We start from the raw sequence: 22,693 nt of genomic DNA on the forward strand, positions 1-22,693 counted from the left end.
GTACATGTGAGCTCTGCTTTAAACAACTCAGTTTGACCAAAAACTATAACAAACCTCTGGAAAAATGTGTCTTAAATGTTGACATAAACAGTTAAGTCCTTTATCTCTCTAGTGGTATACCTGTGCATCAGAAAAATCTAAAGTAAATTATACAAGGTTGCCATGTGGCACCTGTTCTCTATGGTCCAGACGAGTTGTCATATGGGTGCAGGGGCAGATGGGTGGATGATATATGATAGGGATATTGAGACATAACAAATATACATTCGAGGGGTATATAACTCAGCTCTAGGAAAAGCTACTCACAGTAAAATTAAGTAATCAAATAAAATGTATTAAATTAAATGTCTTTTGGATTTGAGAATAAAAGTCTAAATGGCAACCAAACTAATATAGCGATTTAGACCTGAGATTAAAAATGACTGCAAGGAAAAAAAAAATCATTTCAGTATTAAAGTAGGTTAAGGGAGAGAGAGGTGCAAAATTGGGTCTCAAGGATAAGACAAGAAAAGCATCATTTGCTAAAATGCAAGAGTCTACCCTTTTTGACTGGGAAGAAAATGTATTATGATGATTTGACTTTTTAAACGAGACAAATTGACAGAATTGCTTTTAAAAAGCATTTTAGCCCTGCCGACACTTGGCAGAGTCAATATCCTCAAATATTTTCCTTCAAAAAGTAGTCAGGGACTTCAGAAGGATACCATTTATAAATAAAAGATAATTTACAGCTTGACATACCATTGTAAAGAGAGGAAGGAATTGCTAATATAAAAAAACCAAGGTAAGAATCTTATTGGCAGTCATGATGTGGACATGCAGGAGCAAATGCAAGCTCTCTGAGGCCAGCTTGCCCTACGCCCTTGACGTCTAGCTGCAGCACTCAGCCCTCAGTGACACTGTCAGTACCGTGGGCCACCAGGTACTAGGAACCTCATTCCTGTACTGTAGCACAGTTCCATCACAGCAGGACCTTGTTTCAGCATTCAGGAATCATGTGCACAAACTTGGTGACAGGTTGTCTCTACCCGGTTCAGGAACCAAGTGCAGAGTCAACTAGATCTCAGGTCCTTATCCAGGGTGGAAAAAGGAAACAGGGGGTGGGGGGTGGTCTCTAGAATGGAGTAAAATTCATGCGCAGGTAACCCTAAGATGGCATTTTAGCCTCTTTCTTCACAGTATGCCAAAAAGATTACTTCCCTACAAAATTGCCTATATTTTGTAAGCAAGAAGCCATTTCTTTAGAGTTTGAGGCTGATCTTAACCATGGGAATAATCTTTAGCATTGACATAAACATTTTTAAACATAGTTTGAGTCTTTGTAACCACAGGCATAAACATGATCACTAGTGCTTTGTAAGTTAGATAAAATTAGTCCAGAGATTTTGTTCAATGGCAACAGTTTTCCTAGCTCTTGCTTTTTTCCTGCTATCATATCAAATCTAAAGATCCTCTTAATTGGTCTTGAGCAACTGTTTGCTCAGATCACTGTTTTCAATATAGGAAACATAAATACACATTCACGGTAGCATTTTGTTATTTGATATTTGCTAAAAAATTATAGCCCCAGTGTTTTTCTTGTTGTTACTAAAGGAAAACAATAAGTAAACTAACTCCTATGAAAAATAGTAATTCCTTCATTTATTTAATAAACACTTTTATTCTTTATCCCAATGAGTATTGAATCACACACAATGGAAAGATAATTTCTTTATTATGGTTGTTAAACCTAGGACAGTCTACCAAAAAATGGTACGAAATCTACAAACTTATGAAGGAGCAAAGAAGAAAACATGAAGAAAACTTTTGGCATTAACTTTTTGTATTGTCAGTATGAAGTAGAGAAAACAGATTTATGTACACATTTAAGGCTACTTTTGGGTAGGAACTTTTGATTAGTTCTCAGAGAAATAACCTCTCTGAGATGAATGGATAATATTAACTGCAGAGAAGTTTTGGCAGAATATCTCTTTTCACTGCCTTTGCTCTTTAATATATGGAATTAATCTAACTATGATTATACTTTCTTACACCACTATCATGATCACTGTCACTTTGCTACAACTTTGATATATTTTCTTTAAATTCTTAGGTTGGTAATAATATATTTAGTAAATGTAAATATTTCCTTTCAGTTGGGCAGTTGAGAGAGCATGTACACAAATGCTATTTTCTTTATTCACGCAAGTAGCAAATGATTAAGAATAATAATAATAATAGAATAGAACATTTATCTTGTTCCAGAACCTGCTCTAAGTTTCCATGTGTAAATTCATTTAGTCTTTCAATACTCTGTGCATTACATTCTAATCTTGATTTTATTGATGAAAAACTAGGGCACAGAAGGGGATCCCTGCTTTCCCCACGGTTCATATTCTGATCAGCGAATAGCACTAAGATTGAAACTCAGCACTCTGACTCCAGGGTTTGGAAGTTAACCTCTGTCTTCTAGGTCAGCTTTGTTATTTGAAAGCACTCGGGGCAATGTTTGCACTGAATTCCCTATTCAACTTATAGTTCCACTATGCGTAGGTGACTGACTGTTTTTCAATAAGAAAAAAAAGCTTTTGGAATGAAGAGTCATTTATTTTCCCTTTAAAATTACATGAACGTTATACATTCAAATATATACATTATTAAAAGAGAGGGGTATCTTTTATGTTATTCTAAAATAAATAATTAATTTCACTCTTTAAAATGTGTCCCTGAGGCGCTTAGACTTTTGCTTTTTGTACATTCAGCTCCACTGTCAAAGTGTCATTGCTGGAGGCCACTTTCTAAAGAGATTAGTTTTAGTCTAGTTGTCAACTTGCTTACATTTAAACATTTAATTAATGGGATGGTGGGTAAAATAGAAAACCTATCAAGATTGAATATCTAAGAATTACCCTGAGTATATATTTTAATTGAGTGCACACTCTGTCTCTTTGCTATAACAAGTGAACTTCTTGATTTTGTAACCATCACTGCTGCATAATTATAAATTTTGGCGGTCAAGTAATTGTGGAATTTCTTTAAGTAATAACTCAATGAATGAGATAATCCTTGCTTTTCACAAAGTGCTGCCCATAGAATTGAAGGCGTTAGCTCTCCAAGTTATACAAGGCCTTTAATGGGGATGAAGACAGGATCTGGAACAATGCTATGTCCTCCACACAGGTTCATCGGCAGCCTCTACTGCTGCCAGTTGAACAAGACCATCTGGGGGATGCATCCTGAGGTGTCGTATCGCATTTTCTGACAGACAGTTAGAAGATTCTCTCGAAATTGAATTCTTTGTAAAGCATTTCGTAGGAGAAAAAGCAGGGACCATCTACTTCATGTTGAAGACACCAGGGAATGGTTTATCACTTGCTATTCATTATCTAGAAATTCTAGCTCTGCAAGAGACTTTACCCTGACAATATCAAAAAGTCTGCAAGCAATAATGACTTTCTGCAGAAAACGTCAAGTGTGTGGGTTTAATATTAACTCAGTGACAAGGAACAACCTAGAACTTTGCAAGCTATAGCTCAGGGCATGCTACCAAGTGCAACGTTGATGTTGACGGTGAAAAGGGTGTTTTATGGTAGCATACAGATACCACCAGTTTTCAAGGTACCTCCCCCCAAGGTACACTTGTTATGCACTTGGAGCTGATACATATTGACTTAATTGAAGGGTAGCCAGGCATGGGCACACTGTTTACTATATCCACGCTATCTTCTCCAGCGTACAAAGCCTCAGCTTAACCTCTTTCTCTCTCTCATTTACTAAGGTTGCATAAATCTTATTTTAGCATTATAATAATGCAGATTAGAAGTTAAAGGTAAAACTGGGTAAGAATTCATATCTAGTTCTTATTGACTTAGCAAAAAATATTGAATCAAAGAAATTCTAATTCTCTGTGTGAAATTGTAATGTTAGATATAATTCTGTGTTTCACTGGACTTGGGCTACTTCCAAGGATCAGTGTTTGGCCCAGACTCTGGATGTTATTATTTAGATGTGATACTTTAGGTGGGAATTATAAAATGGAAAAGTGTTAACAATAACTGGCCAACCCGTCCTTGAAGAATTTGAAACTGCATTTTGATACTTTATATTTCTAGTTGCCAAATATTTTTGTGATTCTGTATTATCATGATTATTAATCACATGTGTTATTTTATTTGAATGTCATACTTTGAAAATAATAGTAATTATTCCTATTTTACAAGTTTAGGAGGTAAAGAGAAATATTTGTGGAAGTTTACACAGTTATAATGGGGCAGAGCCAATGTTATGTCCATTCTTGTCTATTTGAGAGACTCTTTTACAATTTTAAAATGGAGTTTAGCATCTAAAGTGACATTTTATCTTTCTCCTAAATTCCAACATGTGCCCTTCAGACTGTTCATGTGTGGTTAGCTACACATTTAGAGTCCTGAGGAGTTATATGTTTTATGTTTTTGAAAAAGTTTTTACTTTTTCTTTGCCTGCTTGCCTTCTTTCTGTCCTTCCTGTCTTTCTCCATCTTGTCCTTCCTTTCTCTATTTCCTTTCCTTAGATCTCTTCTTCGACCGACATTATTAAACATCAACCATGTGCCAAGGTATGGTACAAAGCACTAAAAAAAAAAAGAGAGATCTTTGCCTTCTTCATCCCTTCCATTATCTTCCATTGACTTCACCCGAATTTCTATAGTTAAATAATGAGCTGGTTCAAACTTTACTGATGCAAGATCAAAAAGAGAAACATGTAACACACACATGCACATATAATCATAAAATTGGCTTGTATTATTTCATAGATATATCTGGCATGGTCTCTTTCCTCCATGTAAGTAAGATACCATCATCCAAATTGTTGATAGGACACTTGTAGCAAAGTTAACAAGACTTTGCCATGAAGGATGCATGTGCAAGGAAGGGGAAGCAAGCAGGGGCTAGATGGGTGGACAAGGGGATTGTGTATAGTAACACATGTGTATATCTTGATAAACACAAAATCCTTAGCTCACAGCTTCAGGGAAACTATATATACCTACTGTTTGTATTTATTAATGATACAATATTTCAGGTTGGTGAAATTTAGTCATTACATGGAAGTTACTGAGAATTGGCCTGTGAAGTACTGAATCAGGCAGTTTAAACATTAAATTTCTAAAGAAACCCAGACTGAAGAGCATCATTATGACAAAATGACCTTAAAATGATCTAAAAATGAAGACTTGAAATATGTCTTCATAAATGACTTGAACACTTACTTTCTGCTCAATCTTATGAACTATAAAGTAAAAGTGAGTTATGAGTGTAGTCCTTGCTCACCAAATACAGTAATCCTCATGAATTAGTAAATTTCCAAAACTAAGTCACTAGTAATAATAAAAAGAATCTTTTTAAAACAAAATACACTGGGCAAGTACAGGACATTGAAGGAAAAATAAAAAGGACGCAGGACTTAGAAGTCAGGTTTCAAAATGGAAGAAATCACCAAGATTGTGCTTATAAATGCTATAATTTGAACTACAAAAACTATGCATATATGTGTGTGTATATATATCCACATATATGCATATATCTCTATATATCTCTAAGAGATATATAGATATGTCTTCACAAAATCTTAAAAGAAGATTATACCTTAAAATGATAATCCTTATGGGAAAATACAATTTTTAAAAATGTACAGCATCTCTCCTAGAATCAAATATACCCTTTTGTGCAGCATACAGCATAATCTTAAAATATTGGCAAAGGACATTATGAATGTATAGGTCCAATTTCAAGAATTTTATCCATCAAGCCATCATGTCTCCTTCTGGAATGGTAGGACTTTGCCAAAAGAACATGATGGTAGTTTTCCTGCTGGGGTATCTAACATCTACAAGTGACAGAACTGAAAGGAAAAAAAATCCTGGGTTTATTACACTATTTTTTTTTTCTATTTCTGGATGGATTATGATTCTGGAGTGCTGCCATTTGCTTTCTTTTCACCTGTCTCTTTTCTGTCCCTCTGTCCCATCTTTTTAAGATGGGAGTGCATGGCCAATTAGAGCTAAGGAGATGAAAAATGTTATTAGAATTATTTCCATTCTTTTGACCCCTCTCCCCTCTATTGCAAACAGCCCTCATAATGTTGAGAAAGCCTGTGTGAGGTATTTTGGGAGTGTTACATTACTAACCTAAAGACTTTCAGAAAAGGAGCTTTGTGTTCTTGAAATGCACTTGAAGTGTGTTGAGCCTTTGGTTTTAATGCCCCTTGCTAGCAATATTTTGATAACATCTCTTAAATTAGAAGCTCTCTCTGGATATTTCGTTCTTTCTTTTTTTTTTTTCTTTTTTTTTTTTTTCATTTTACTCATTGTCCTATCATCATCCTCCCTGGTGATGGCAACGATAAAGAAGGTGTTGAGAAATGTTACTAAGTTCTTATGAAATACAAGTTTCTGTGTGTCATCGAAATCTCAAATTTTAAAGTAGGAGAGAACCCTTTAATTTACAGATCTGGATATGACCTAGCATTTTATGCATCATATGGTAGACAGAGGAATGGGTTCTATTCCTTGGGTTTCAGTCTATTTGGGGTACCTAATCGTGTCATTAGAAATAAAAGAGGTCAAGTGGCCATTCCCTATTTTCAAGTAGGAGCTGTCCCTTGATTACTGATTTTATATCTGGTACATAGCCTGGCTTACATGTTTGTATAATTACTACAGGTGCTATAAAAATTATTAGACCAAGTAATTGCATAACTTTAAGGCCATAATTTTGACATCAGAGAAAGAACAGGCAATCAGGCCTCGAGATTCACGGAAATTAGTATTCTTTCCATTATACCAATTTTTTTTCTGGCTATTTTTCCCAAGCACAACCGCAAAAGAAGAGCACTTGTCTCTAGACTGTCTAGTCTGTTCTGAATTTGGTTAATAACGTGGCCTGTACATATGTCATCGTCTCTCTGCAGGCCTCTGATGCAATTGTTGAATGACAGGAGGTCATATATAATTGCCGGTAGAATGGTGGGATTTCTTGATGGTAGACTTTGTTCTTTCCCTATTTCTCAGACAAGGTCTCAGGAGTTGGTCTCGAGTGATTCTTGAAGCACAACCATTTGTATTATTTATATTGCACTGGAGACAAATGTCTTTCAAGTACTTCAGAGAACAGTAGCACACTGTTAGGGCTCTAGTTGAGTTTTGTAATTCCAGTGACAGTTAGAGGCAGGTGGCAGGGGTGGATGTGGGAGGTGGAAGATGAAATGTTAACTGTGAATTTCGTGACTGTAGATATTTGGGACTGTTTTGGTTTAAGGGTTTTTTTCATGTACTTTTGTGGTATATATATGTATTACAAAAAACAAAAATATATGAGTAACTTATTAATGTGAGGTTATTCAGGAAGTATCTTTGCATGAATACTTTACGTTGCTGAAAAAAAAAGAATACATATTGTATTTGTATTTTTAAGTTCTCCTTTTATCTATAGAAAAGTAGAAAAATGTTCTATAAAATAGTCTCTAGAATTACTAAGAATATTAATCATAGCATAATGATGAGGTCTTTGTTCCAGAAGTTTGTTATCATTCAAATCTGGAAGTGGTCATATAAATTATCTAGATAAATCCATGAAGTTAGGTGAGGTAATTGAGACCTAAAAAGACTTTAAGTGGCCTCGGGTCTTGTGATGACATACCATCTAGCAGTCTGGGCTCCTGGCTTACCAGTCCACTGTTGTTTTTTTACAAAGAATAAATGTGGAAGGAGAATCTGTGTCCAAAACTTGGCAGACATTGAATGGTTTATGCAGTTTGAGTGAGAATATCATGGAATACTAGAAAGATCAGGGAATTTAGATTCAGGCCAGAACTGAATTTAACTGCTTCTTAAGTGTGACCTTGGGCAAATAACCTCTCTTCTTATTTTCGAAACACAAATGATAAGAACTACTTTTGAGGGATATTGTAAAGATTTGTGATTACGTTTTGTAAAGGACCAAATATAATGCCTGATATATAGCAGATGCTTAGTAAATGTAGCTACTGTGAAAATTTATTATTTCTGCTTTCAGCAAACAAAAATCTGGAAAAATTTCTGTTTTATCGGTAGGCACTCAGATAAATTATATTGAGTCAGCGTCGAATGAATAAATGCTTTATCTCACCAGCTACAAAATAAAACCTCTGTGTTATCTATTGAGCAAGCCATACCCTCACTTGTAAATTTTCATCATATTTCATTTTTCTCAAATATGTACTTTGGCAAAAGCTAAAATGTCTTTAATTATGAATACTATACTCAAAGTTAAGTTAGTCTAACAGCTAAGACTAGAATTCATCCATTTATAATTTATAAGAAACAGAGGGACTGGTGGAGAGGGGATGATGGGTTTGATGTCAGCAAAAGCTGAGTTTAAATATGAGTCCAGTCTGCTAGTTGCTGGTTGCATGATGTACCAATCTAATGCCAACTAAAAATCAGGTGGATCTTACAGGAGAAATTACTCTTCAGGAAGATTAGAACCTTAAAGATCTTTTGAAGACATGAGGACACACTCCTCCTATGAATATGCTGTATCCAAAAATAGTAAAGACCTTTAAAATGGAGCCAGTATTCAGATAGTACTTAGCAAAGGTGGGAAATACTTCACCTTTTCCATCTGGCAGATCAGAAATATTGGTATGGTAATTTGCCAATTTTTTTTTTTTCATTTTGGATGGCTTTACTACTATATGAATGTATCCTTAAGTCAAGGGTCTTAGGACAAAAATATAAATGATAAGATAATTTAAAGAATGGGGTTATAGAAATATATGCAGGATTCAGCATTCTGTGGGAAGAAGAGATTAATTTCCTTCATATCAATGACTGCACTATCTGCATTTCTTGTCCCCAAAGTGTCTGATTCTGTTCCCTGGGACTGTGCTGGTGAGCCGGAAATATGTTTCAAAGCAAAGACCATACTGTTCTCAAGCATGATTTTAGTTAACTGCAAGCTGCTGACAACATCAACATATTATTAGGCTGCAATATTATATATAGATATAGAGAGAAATATATATAGATATATATAGTATCCATATATATTCTCATATTCTGCATTGGTTAAACCCACTAAAAAAAATTATATTCATTCTGGACCACACTTTCAGGGGAATTGCCAATGTGGCATGCATCCAGAATAAAGATGAGCAGGAAGAAGAAAAGGCACTAAAAGCCATCTCATATGAAGAAGAGCCAAAGGAATTAGGCAGAATTTTCTTTAAAAAAATTGTAAGAGAAATATGAAAATGAATCCTTAGCTTCTGAGCATCTATACTGAGAAGGTAGTATGTGAGGCACAAAGAAATATAAGGCCCATTGTGTGGTACTTGTCCTTAAAGATACAGAAGTTAGGCGTATATATCATCTATCCAAAGAATAGATGATGCCATGAAAACAAGTAGCTCTTCCTAAATTGAAAGTACTCACAGAGTGGTGCATGGCTGGCTCAGTTGGTAGAGCATGAGATTCCTGATCATGGGGTTATAATTTTGAGCCCCATGTTGGGTATAGAGATTACTTCAAAATGAAGTTTTCTTTTTTAAGTTTATTTATGTATTTTGATAGAAAGAGTATGAGTTGGGGGGGGGGGGCAGAGAGAGAGGGAGAGAGAATCCCAAGCAGGCTTTGCACTGTCAGTGCAGAGCCCGCTGTGGGGCTCAATTCCATGAACTGTGAGATCATGACCTGAGCTGAAATCAAGAGTCAGATGCTTAACCAACAGAAACACCCAGGAGACCCAAAAATGAAATCTTAAAGAAAGAAAGAAAGAGAGAGAGAGAGAGAGAGAGAGAGAGAGGGAGGGAGGGGAAGAAAAGGAAAGAGAAAGAAAAGAAAAAAAAAGAAAAGAAAGAAAGAAAGAAAGAAAGAAAGAAAGAAAGAAAGAAAGAAAGAAAGAAAGAAAGAAAGAAAGAAAGAAAGAAAAGGGAGGGAAGGAAAGGAAGGGAAGGGAGAAAGAGAGAGAAAGAAGGAAGGAAGGAAGGAAGGAAGGAAGGAAAAGAAAGAAAGAAAGGAAGAAAGGAAGGAAAGAGGGAGGAAAGGGAGGGAGGAAAGGTATCACAGAACACTGCTAAACTTGTATCAGGACTGCTTTGGAATGAATTTCTGAATCTGGTTAGAAGTGAGACCGGCAATGCTCTTAGGACCTCAGCAACTGTAGCTTTCTATGTGACTGTGTCTCTAACTTACAGACACTGTACAAAGAGTAAAAAGGATGGAATCATTTTTCTAAGTCATAGATGGTGACTCCTTTTCAGAAATCATGGGTGAAGTCAGATACCAATATATTATTTTATGTAGGATCCAATCCAAGCATTTCATTTTATTAAGTCAAGAATACAATCTAATTTCAACTACCCTGTACAACTATTGTGAATCCTAATGGAAAGTGTGTGCTTTCTTTGAAAACATAGAAGTAAATTCTGTTCAGGTATTTGAGGAGATTATTAAATTGTCAAACTAATCTAGCAATACCACTTTATTAGGGTCATCAACTGTTAAATAAGACTAGAATATTCTTGGCTGTAGGAGGAGCTTGACCAATTCCTGATAGACATTTGATTAGCTATTTTATATAAATGTTTGCCAAATTGTAATGCCATTTCATATTAAGCATTCATATATCGTGCAATTACGTATTATATTGACTATAGTTTAATTCCTGAGTAGTGTAAACATTCATGACTGATTAAGCTACTTTCCTTGATATTTTGGACCTAACATCACACAGTTGAATTTTCTTGATCAACTAAGAAGCAGAAATATGTGCACGTGAATCTAATGTCCTTGTTTTTGTTGTTTTCAGCTGCAGTATTGAAGTATGAGAACAATGTCATGAACATCAGGCAATTCAACTGTTCTCCACACCCATACTGGCTTCCAAATTTCATGGATGTTTTCACTTGGTCCCTGCCATTTGTTGGAGAAAAAGGTGTGTTGTGGAATCCTGCAGTGATATGGGAAGGAAGGGGAGGAGATGTGGACTATTTTACCATAAAACAGAGAAATACTTTGGCCTGACCAATAAAATTCACAAGCAACATGAGAGAAATGCTTTGAAACTATGTCACAGTGTATCCTGTTAATAAAATACAATGAGTGAAATAGAGGGAAACAAAAGCTATGAGAAATATTAGAATTTATGTGATCTCACTGGAATACTACAACTCTTTGAAAAATAACAGATATATAGTTATAACTGGTTTCAAGCTATAATGGCTACTTTTTCTCTTTTGTACCCTTTTATATTCATTCAAATGCTATTTTCTTTATTATAAACTACCTGTCACATTAAAAGGTTAAGATAGTTATTTTTTTTCTCACATTTGTGATGTTGATAATAATCACTGTATGATAATGACTTATGGCTATAATAATTGGAAAGACCATATATCCAACAACAAAAAATACTTCTTTACAAATATGGCGACCATTAGTGTGTTACAAGATGAGACGAATTTACATTTAAAAAGTTATTAACTATTAACTTGTGCAGTTTTTGAAAAAAATTGGTTTGCCTTCCTTTCCTTCCTTTCCTTCCTTCATTCCTTTCTTCCTTCCTTTATTACTTCCTTCTCCCCTTCCTTCCTTCCTTCCTTCCTTCCTTCCTTCCTTCCTTCCTCCGTTCCTTCCTTCCTTCCTTCTCCCTTTGTTTTGTTTTATATTCTGACCCAAACCTCAACAAAAGTTTCAAGAGAAGTCCTGCACTCACTGGGCTTAAACATTTAGTTCAGGAGGGTTAACCGGGGTAGACTGGGTCATAACTCAGGCATGATATGACACATCACCAGAGAAGGTAAATAGGCATCAGAATAAAGGTAAGAGTTTGCACATATTTCAGAACCCCCATAGGGAGGTTTTAGAGAAAAGCTAAAATATTTTTCAGCTGAAATATTTATTTTTTTAAATATGTTTTCATATTAATAAATATGTATGATATACTAATATAATATTTATTTTCTTATAATACATGTGGGGTTTTTTTCTCTAAATGCCCTAGCATGATTAAATCATGAAGTTATGATTTGTCAGTGAAGACCTTTTTCTTTTGGATACAAAATAAGTCAAAAGTAAATTGTAATAGTCTGATAAGTGTTCCCAGCACTACTCCATGTCGCCACTTTCCCACACTGATCAGAACACAGCATGTGTTACTGTTCTCTGTTGTCTTCCCTGGAAACGGAAGCAGTGTGAATCCTGACAACTACTGGGAGCCCTTTGAACACCCTTCAGCTGGGTTGTTTCCAGTAAATATTCAGATTTTGAGCATCTGTTATAAAAGAACCTATCAGTATATTTGCATACATAATCCACTTTTGATAATTAAATGGAAGCTGTGGATTAATATTGGCTACATTGATGTTTTACTCTTTATCATATCCACTCTAAAAGAACATTGGTTTTAAAAAGTAGCTCTTGAAGAAATAGTAGGCAAGTTTCTTTTCACCTTCATGACCAAACCCAACCTAATTTTAGAAATGGTTAAATGATATAGCATGCACCTTAGTGTAAAAGTAATGCGGTACTAATTTCTGTGACAACACTTTTATGCAATCTTATTGCAATAAATCTACTCAACTAAATGTCTTCTTAAACTTAAGCTTTATTTATAAAGGCTTTTTGAAAATAAAATTTAGGGGTGCCTGGGTGGCTCAGTCGGTTAAGTGTCCAACTTCAGCTCAGGTCATGATCTCACTGTTCGTGGGTTTGAGCCCTGCGTTGGACTCTGTGCTGACAGCTCAGAGCCTGGAGCCTGCGCTCCAGAAATAAATAAAAACATTTAAAAATTTTTAAAAAAGAAAAAATTTAAAGCTAGTATCCTCAAAACTACTTCAAATATATCAACAATTTTTTATCAGACAAAACCACATGCCCATCACTGTGCTGGGTTCTCTGGGGGCATTAAAAGAATTTAAAAAAAGAGAGAGAGAGAGAGAGAGATTTAGCATTCACTTAGTCCCTGCAAAACAGATGGTTGCAATGTGGTCTAGATCTAATAGCATCATTGTACAAACAAATAAAAATTCAAAAGTAACCATTTCCTCCTTCATAGATGTATAGTATATTCACAACCACATATTTGATTTGTGCATTGTCTGTTGACCTATAACTAGTTAAATGTTACCATACCATTTCATAGGCATGAGATAATACTTTTATATACAGAAAGTCTGTAGAATCACCAAGCTGGTTATCTTTTACGATCAGGATTTTATAAAAAGTGCTTTGCAGGAGATTCTATATACAGTAGAGGTAAGAAATGCTAAGCTTGCTCGTTAATAATGCCAGAGTAATAATTAAGGTTATAATTGAAAATCTGGACTTTTAAATTTTTATTCTTTTCCTTTTTAGTGACTGAAATGCTGGTAAATGTCCTCAACATCTGCTCAGATGATGAACTAGGGTCAGAAGAAGATGGATTTGATGGTAAGAGGCTTGAGTTTTTGTACCAATGCTATTTGCCAGGTAATGATTACTTGGTGTCTCAGAGGGAACCCAAGGAATATGTTTCTAAGATTTCTAAGATTTTGATTATGTTAAATTATAACATACAGTTGAGAATGGAAGATATTATATTTTCTGTTTGCTTTGAAGAAATACACACACACACACACACACACACACACACACACACACCATGAGAGAAATTTTCCATGACTCTGAAAACTTTGTTGAATAGTGAGCTGTTTTAATGACCATCTTTCCATAGCTCACATTGCTAAGTGACTTTTTTCACTCCTTAATAAAAATTTTTTTAAAAAAGTAATCCTTTAGCAGACATTTCCATTTAATGAGTAGCTTCTAAAAGTGCCTTTAATGAAGTTGTTCCTGTCAGTTATACAAATTTTGATGTTTATGATAAAAAATATATTTACACATTAATAGGTTGGTATTCATGTTAATACAAATAATTTTTCACATCTATAATAAGTAATGAATAAGCTATGTGCCTTTTGTATTATTGTTTAAGATACTGTTGGGTATTCAATTACCCTTGAAGAGTATACTTTCTCTACAAGAAACAAAGATCAGGAGTGCTTGGGTGGCTCAGTAGGATGAGCATCCAACTTCAGCTCAGATCATGATCTTGTGGTTTGTGGGTTCAAGCCCCACATCAGGCTCTATGCTGAAAGCCCAGAGTCTGGAGCCTCCTTCGGATTCTGTGTTTCCCTCTCTTTCTTCCCCTGTCCCATTTTCTCTCTGTCTCTCTCACTCAGAAATAAACATTTAAAAAAAGAAGAAGAAAAGAAACAAAGATCCATCAGGTGAAAGATGGAGAGAAAAAAGTCACTGTAGATCTTACAGTAGTACCCCAAAATGAATGGAAATTAACAAAAATGCAGTTGGAGAGGAAAGTGCGAGAGGAAACCACTTCCATAAACATGGAATAAATACCTAGTCTGTGTAGGACACTCAGGATTCCAAGATAGAAGAGAGACCTGTGGCTTCGTAGTCCCAGTGTGATAGAGAGGCTGATGCATAAACAAATAGTATCTATAGGATGAGACAGAGTATAAAATGAAGAGTGAAGGTGGTGGCAGAAACTAGATATCGTGGAAGTTTACATTGATGGCATGTTTACCTTTAAAAATTGCATTTAAGTCAAATGAAAGGTGAATGTGGCCCTTTCTGAAAGTTAGAAGCTAAACAACATGACTTAATGTTTACTTGGATTAATGCAGGTCACATCTACAAATGCAAAATACCTAATGTTGCAGGCAAAAATAAAATAAAAGTATTCATACACTCATATGGATAGAGTCTATATATTTAGATAAATGTGAAGTGTACAATTGTTCCTATCATCTCATAGTTTTTCTCCCCTCTATAACTTATCCGATCTTCATTGCTTGTTTGTCTCCATATAGTTTTCTTCAGTCGTATGTCATATTTCAAGGGCATCTATAATATAAGGAAGGAGAGAAAATTATATATATAGAATAGAATATAAAATATATTGTATAACATATGCCTAAACTTCTACTATGTTAGAATTAGTTAAAGAATAGCTGTAAGAACTTACTTCAGTAAATATATTGATATATTTTTAAATATCCAGGAATTCAATGGATATTTTTTGCTTTTTCCAGATTCTAGATGCTTCATATGTTATAGCCACAGTTTGCTACTATTAACTCTTCCAGAGTTAGTGATATCATTTAAGAGATAATATTTTCATCATGACAGAGACTTTTTTTCTAAAGGAAGAATACCTCTGGGGGTATCTTAAAAATCAACAAACATTTTACAACAGCTGTCTTTATGTTCCTTTTATTCCTCAAGAGAAAGATTAATTAACATTAATAAGGTGATATGCCTTTGTTAACAAATCTCCATTGTAGTCAAGTTCATTGGCCAATAATTATAGACAATATAATAAAAGTATAATATACAGAATAGGTAGACCTGCATAGGTTTATAATTATATATTAATGCATTCACTCAACATACCTATATTGAGCACCTACTATGCACCAGGTATTGTAGCCAAAATGCCTGTACATTTCAACAGTACGTGTGTTTCCTTAACAGCTAACCATTACCAAGACTAACTCACTAGTGTTTACTTCACTAACGGTGAGTTCTCTTTACCCACCATCTCAGTCTCTTACATGAAAGGATATATTTTGTGGCTTACTCTGCTTTTAAAATAATTTCTTCCACTCATCAGTCTCTTACTCATCAGAATTTGTTTTTAATCATGTTAATTCCAGTTATAGGAGGGCATGTCTTTTTTCAAGGCATTTAGAAATTTTTGTTTGTTTGTTTTTAAGCAGACCACTGAAATCTGACTCTAGTATGCTTAAATCTAAAGAAATAAAAACATTAATTAAAAGTATGTTTGGGGTACCGGGATGGCTCAGTTGGTTAAGCATCCAACTCTTGGTTTCTGGCTTAAGTCATGATCTTATGGCTCGTGGAATCGAGCCCCCTGTCAGGCTCTGAACTGACAGCACAGAGCCTGCTTGGCATTCTCTGTCTCCCCCTCTCTCTCTCTGCTTTTCTCCTTCTCGATCTCTCTCTCTCTCTCTTCCTCTCAAAATAAATAAACATTTTTGTAAAAGGTATGTTTAACTTAGGACATATATATGTGTATATACACATATATATATGTATATATATATATTGAAGTAAACAATCAGAAATGTTCTTTATTGCTTACTGTAACATGATGCAAAGGCTATGAATTTCTTCAGAGGTGCTCAGAAACAACTTATAAAAGTTTCCAGAACTCTTTGACTCTCTGAGACTACAGTTTATTGAGAATGTACATTGAAATTTATATTTTTTTGGAGTGATGGGGGCACTATTATTTTCAACGTCAGGATAAAGTTTCTAATTCTTCTCAGCCCCTCCTGCATGTGGCCTGCAGTCTGTCTCTCTCTGGAGCCTGGCCCTCTGCTCTACCTACCAGCCTCCTAAGCTTGTTGGCTACAGAGATTGGGAAAGCAGGAATCAGAAGCCATCAAAGAACTTACCTGAACCTCTTCCTTATAATGGCTGCTTATTCTAAGGGTGGGGGATGGAGGCATATGGAATCTCTCCATGAATTATTTATTAAGTTGTTAATATTTTGTTCCATATGCAACATCAACTGAAAAGTCACAGGTAGTAATGATACCTCCACAATCCATGACTATCTTTTTACTTTCTTGGGTCGACCTCTTAGTGTCTATAAAGTCTATAGCAGATAGGGACTCTTCTCATTTCCTAGAGGAATGAAAGGTATGGGATTGATTCTGTTTTTCCTTCAGATTCTCTCAGCTCCTCTTTACTATTTATGTCTCAGACATTATTCCAAACCCTTTACAGGTATTAACTCTTCACTGAAGTTTACCCTTTGGACCAACAGAAAATTGTAATTATTAACTGTCATTCAATTCTTAATTATCACATATATGTTTACTAGGTGATTAATACTATCTCCACCTCAGAACAGTCTATGGATGTAGGTGCTAGGATTATCCTTGTTTTATGTATGAATGCTGGATACTGGATGAGGTGAGGTTAAAGCTGAAGGTCACAAAGCTAATGAAGTAACAGAGCCTGGATTCAAACTAATAATGTGTGCCTTGTCCTCATACTCTTGAACTTTCTACAACCTGTGATTACAACACTTGAAATCTTTTTCTTTGAAACAGCATTATGCCTTTTGTTTTTGTTGTTAACAAAACAGCACTTAAACAGAATATAGTTTGTTCTCTGTAAATATACTGCAAAATGAAGGAGATTTTTTTTTTTTGCACTATTTGGCCATGAGAGTCAAATAAACTGCACATAAAACAGTTTTGCTCTATTCCTTTTATCTTAGTTTACCCCCAAGAAGTTATGTCATGTTAAAAATGTTGGTGTATCAGAGCAGGCAGTAAATCCTCTGGTTCTAGTTTTTCTGAGTAGAAATCATGTCCTGAATCTCTCCTCCTTAGCTTCTGCCCTACAAATAAAGGAATTTGATACTCTATCCAGAACAAAGTTGCTATTTTAAATTGGTCTCAGGCTCTTTTATGATGAAAATAAAATACAAAATTTCTATTATCTGATAAAGTTTTGAAACAGTCTAATACCAATGAATGTCTTTTGAGGATCTAATTTATATGTATTGGGGTCTTTGTTTCCTGTTTCTACTTCTGATTTGGGATGATAAAAATTATAGGCTGGTTTCAATTTGGGGTTGTTATTCACCAGCACATTTTACAGAAGAAAGAAATCCAAGTAGACAGATTTTATTTGTAGTTAACTCTCATTAATGAAGAAGACTCACTTCAGACCATGGATTAGTAAGTGACCCCAAAATGGGGGGAAAGGCTGACAGAAATCAAGCAATCTGCATCATTTCAGAGGTTTCTTTATTATTCATTATGACAACAAGGACATCTGGAATAGTGATAAGCATTAGAAGCCTAATGACAGTTTCATGAGTTAGAAATATTTATTTATTTGGAACTTTCTTTTAGGTCCTAAAATCTTAGACTCTGAGATCACACATATATATGTGTATGTGTGTATACATGTATACATGCACATAGACACAAAGTATGTTTGAAACTATGATAATCTGGCTAACAAGGAAAAATCGTGAAGGTGAAACTGAAATCCTGTAGAATCAGGAGGGAAAGAAAAATAATAATAAAACTAAGACATTTCAAGCCAAATATAGTTTTAGGCTGCACTGGAAAGACTTAATATTAAATTAGAATTTATGTCTCTGCTTTCATCTAAAGAGCAAACCACATGGTGAAACTCTTATCCTTTATCCACATTTTTGCCTTATCCTAATGTTAACCACAGGCCAGTCACTGAATATGGGATCAGAGAAGTTTTTTGCATGCCTCTACAAAACCATCTAAATTGTATACAACAAAATTATCTCCCATCATCTGCTTTGAATTATTAGATAATTCTTGATATCTAATATCATGAGTTCCAGAGGGTCTTCCGGCTTCCTTCTGTCTAGCTTTAAAAAGCCAGCTTTGAAAGTGTAACATTGGGAATTTGTGGGTCTGACATGGCATTTTATTGGTGCCTGAGGAGTACCTCTAAAAAGGTTTGATTTTTATTATTTTCATTTAAAACTGTATTTAATTGCCATAATGAACATTTGAGATGAATTCCATCTTAAAAACTCCCCTCTTCTTTGTGCATCTGGCAATGGCACACACACTAAGAATCATTAACTTAGAGTTTTTCTTATGGCTGCAATTATTGTCATTTCTGTGCATCTCATTTTAACATCCTATATTTCAGGTTTCCAATTTGAAAAAAAAAAGTTGTATGTCCTATAATAGTGGACAGGTTTTTTTTGGGGGGGGATGTAAGCTTTAATATAAAATGGAAACATTTTGATATAGTAAATAAATAAATAGCTCCCAGGGAACACAGTGGGGATAGGATTCTTGTTCTGTCAGCATCGACACATAACCTGCAGTCGATGAGCTTGGAAAAATGCTTGCAAACTGAACAAAGACTAAGTAGGAATATAATGCAGGAACTTCATAATGTATCTGAAAGTTGAGGTGACCATATCCGAACAAAGATGGTGTTAAGAATAAAATCTAAAGGGAGCTATTCCAAAGAGCTATCCAGGGACTTACACTATGCAATCAGGGGGGCAAAGGAAAGAAAAGTTGATTTGGGTGGCTTCAAGCTAGGTGTCCAGGAAGATGAGAATATTTATAGAAAAACTCACAGTTTGAGGAGAAAATGACTTCGAGTAAAAGTGACACACATAACTCTGGAAATGTCCAAGTGGAATTTGGAAGTGGAGTCCTGGAAAGTGGGAACAAAATCTGAGCTGGTGACAGACGCTTGGAATTAAAAGTCATGACTGAATCTATTAAGAGTGAAATCGGCCTCCAAAGTGGCTGATGTGAAAGGAACTATCAGAAAATTGAAGACTGATTCTTAAAATTAACCTTCTTTTTTTTAATGTTTATTTATTTTGAGAAAGAGAGAGAGTATGTGGGAGCACAAGCAGGGGAGGGACAGAGAGAGAGAGAGAGAGAGAATCCCAAGCAGGCTCTGTGCTGTCAGCATGGAGCCTGATGCAGGGCTTGATCCCACAAACCGTAAGATCGTGACTTGTGCTGAAGTCAAGAATCAGACACTTAACTGATGGAGCCACCCAGGCATCCCTTAAATTAACCCTTCTTGATGAAGCTAGAGAAAAAAGACAAAGGAGCAAAGGAGAAAGGGAATAGTCAAGTTAAAAGAACCAGGATTGTGTAGCAGTTTGGGCAGCAGCTGTTAAAAAACATTTGCACCAAATGCAGAAAAATTACTTTGAGATGTAAGTCTGGCCAAAAAGTGAAATATTAGGACATAACTTTGATTGTCAAATATCAGATTATTGAAAAGAGGTGTTTATGTTAGCTGTGGTATTTATGATAGCTAGAAAAGAAAATAGAAATCATTGGCAAAAGGCCAAAAATTAAAGTGCAAAGTACCTCAATTTTCATATCATGTTATATTTTCATTTTATTTTTTATTTTTATTTCTCTGTAAAAGTATTTCTTCACGGAATATCTTTTTCTGTGTATTCAATGACAGGCAAACACATGGTTTCTGCCTTCATTGAGATCAGAGTCTTTGTCAGCAAGAAACCAACTTAAAATATGTTGTCTTACAGAGGATTGAAAGGGTTGGGGCACCTGGGTGGCTCAGTCGGTTAAGTGTCCGACTTTAGCTCAGGTCATGATCAGCTCAGGTTTGTGGGTCCCGGCCCCACATCAGGCTCTGTGCTGACAGCTCAGAGCCAAGAGTCTGCTTTGGAATCTGTCTCCCTCTCTCTCTGCCTGTCTACTGCTCATTCTCTCTCTTTTTCCCTTTCTCTCTCTCTCTGAAATATAAATAAACATTTTTTTAAAAAGGTTGAGGGAAGGAACATGACTAGAGACAAAACATTTGATAACTAAAGAAAAACTTAAAGGACATCTTTCTTGTTTTCTACTTCTGACAAGGAAAAGAAAATCTCTTTATGTATTTTACAGCTTTAGGAAGTATGACCATGTGAGAAATCCATCTAAGTTTATCAGCAAATTATATGCAAAGATGGGTTTTATTTTACCAGTTTTCTCTTATCTTTCTATAATATCTGAGTTTGAATGATATAATTGAAGAAAGTAAAAGAAAACATATAGAAACAAAAATTACTCAATATTTTGTAAAAGGATTTGTCATTTTTTTTGAGCCTTTTGTTAATTACCTTCCAATTTAGTGTTCTCTTTTTTCCAATTATGTAATATTTTGGTATGTAATTTAGAAGATAAATCATTTTTGTCACTCTAAATTTATCCTTTGTACTCTGTCCCATTTATATTACAGGTAACTGCTTTTTTAAAAATCATGGTTATGCCATAAAAAGGAAACAAATAGTTATAACGAGTGTATCATTTAAATTAAAACATGTCTAAAAAATACACAGGGATTTAGTAGGTAGTAGGATAGAAACTCCCATCATATTTATGGCTATTGATGTTTTAGGGCCTTGACTGTCATACAAGGTGCCTGGTTAGCCATCATATTATAATCAGTATCATCAAGTCTAGCTTATCATATTTGATTGCAAAATTCAAATCCTTTAAGTTGCTAATTAAAAAGATAGAGTAACACAGACATTGAAAGCACTGCTTTCTCTTCCTGTTGTACTACCATGGTTTTGCACAATGATTTTCTTTTTTACCTAATAGGATTTTCACATTATGTAGAAACACAGACTTTGCAGAACAAAGTAAATTGAAAAAACAGCCATATCCTTGTGACAGCTAATTGATTGGCTAAAGTCCACCATTGGCTAGAATACTATGCTCACAGTAAAATAATGCTTTGGAATTTTATGCTATATTTCCATAGACACATGTATGTTCCACATATACAGTATTTTTACACAGGTTTAAAAATCATTACTTTTTGTAGCATTTGAGCCTTTCTTAAACTACTGGTGACATTGGTCAACTTACACTACACATTAGCTATTGCATATCTAAGCATACCCTTCAGTCAAATGTATTTGAGAAAGAAATCTGCATTGCATCATTAGAAGGGAAATAAATGTGTGCTGTATAAACCCTAATCTATACTTTATTTGAAAAGCATTGAAGTAGGCAGCTCTTTGTCCTCAACAAAGGCAAAAATTTAGTGTATACATGTGTCTACATTTTAGAAAAACATCACTTCTCATAAACAAGGTTCAAGTAATTGACTTGTGAAAGAGGTATTCTTCATGGAGGGGACTATAGTGGTAATGTAAGCTTGCTGAAAGTTGATGCCAGGAGAAAATAAGATAATTATTCTTCTGTTTTTGCCAGAGCATTCATGATTCTCTTTGTACGAAGGCATATTATAGGTCCAGGTTGTCAGTCTGAAGATTGTACTTATGTGAGAATAATTATTAGTTGATGAAACTGCTGCAGACAGAGTTGTTGGGAGCCCAATGTTTGTCAAACATTCTCTTGATGGTAATTATTTGATCTCTGATGGCGAGTGTAAGGGCTCGATGAAAAAGTTAAATAGGTGCTCAGAAAATCTAGATTTTAAAAATATTTTTCTATGAGTGTCACTTGTTTTCACTCTTGTAAAAAGCTGTGTTATTCCTTCCTCTTTACTCTTTACTTATGAGAAGCCATAAAACTTTTCTCCTACTTTTTCTCAGACCTCCACAGAAATAGAAATCTAGCCCACTGTTTTGAAATGTTCCTTTTTTTTTTTTTTTTACTGAAAAAGAAGCCAGCAACATCCTGTCTGCTAGCATTGTCCCCTAGTGAATATGCCACTAGCCACTAGGGGCACAGCCTTTAGCCTGGTTGGCACAAAACACAAGTGAGGCCTCAATTTAGGGAGCCTGATATTAAGGAGATTCACACAATCATTTTTTATTTTTTTACTTTACAGCAAGAAGTGTGAATTTTAGAAGAACTAGAACATCCACCTCTGCACAAGCATTTCCTTGTTAACAATAATAGCAAAGACTTTTTTTAGTAGTTTGTATTTTTATTTATTTTTTTATTATTTTTTTAAGTTTACATCCAAGTTAGTTAGCATATGGTACAACAATGATTTCAGGAGTAGATTCCTTAATGTCCCTTACCCACTTAGCCCATCCCTCCTCCTACAACATCTCCAGCAACATCGTTTGTTCTTCATATTTAAGAGTCTCTTATGTTTTGTCCCCCTCCCTGTTTTATATTATTTGTGCTT

General features: G+C 35.0%; 1 protein-coding gene across 1 annotated transcript in view; it reads left to right on the forward strand.

Annotated features, from left to right (window-relative positions):
* Positions 1 to 22,693, forward strand: part of PPP3CA (protein phosphatase 3 catalytic subunit alpha) — a 173,524-nt gene that overhangs the window by 125,773 nt on the left and 25,058 nt on the right. Inside the window, exons 12-13 of the mRNA XM_039223803.1 lie at positions 10,806 to 10,931; positions 13,352 to 13,426. Of these exons, the coding sequence (XP_039079734.1) occupies positions 10,806 to 10,931; positions 13,352 to 13,426 (201 nt within the window). The remainder of the gene's footprint in view (positions 1 to 10,805; positions 10,932 to 13,351; positions 13,427 to 22,693) is intronic.

This window comes from Hyaena hyaena, unplaced genomic scaffold (assembly GCF_003009895.1).
Source record: "Hyaena hyaena isolate Hyena2069 unplaced genomic scaffold, ASM300989v1 scaffold_1449, whole genome shotgun sequence".
In the NCBI taxonomy this organism is placed as follows: Eukaryota; Metazoa; Chordata; class Mammalia; order Carnivora; family Hyaenidae; genus Hyaena; species Hyaena hyaena.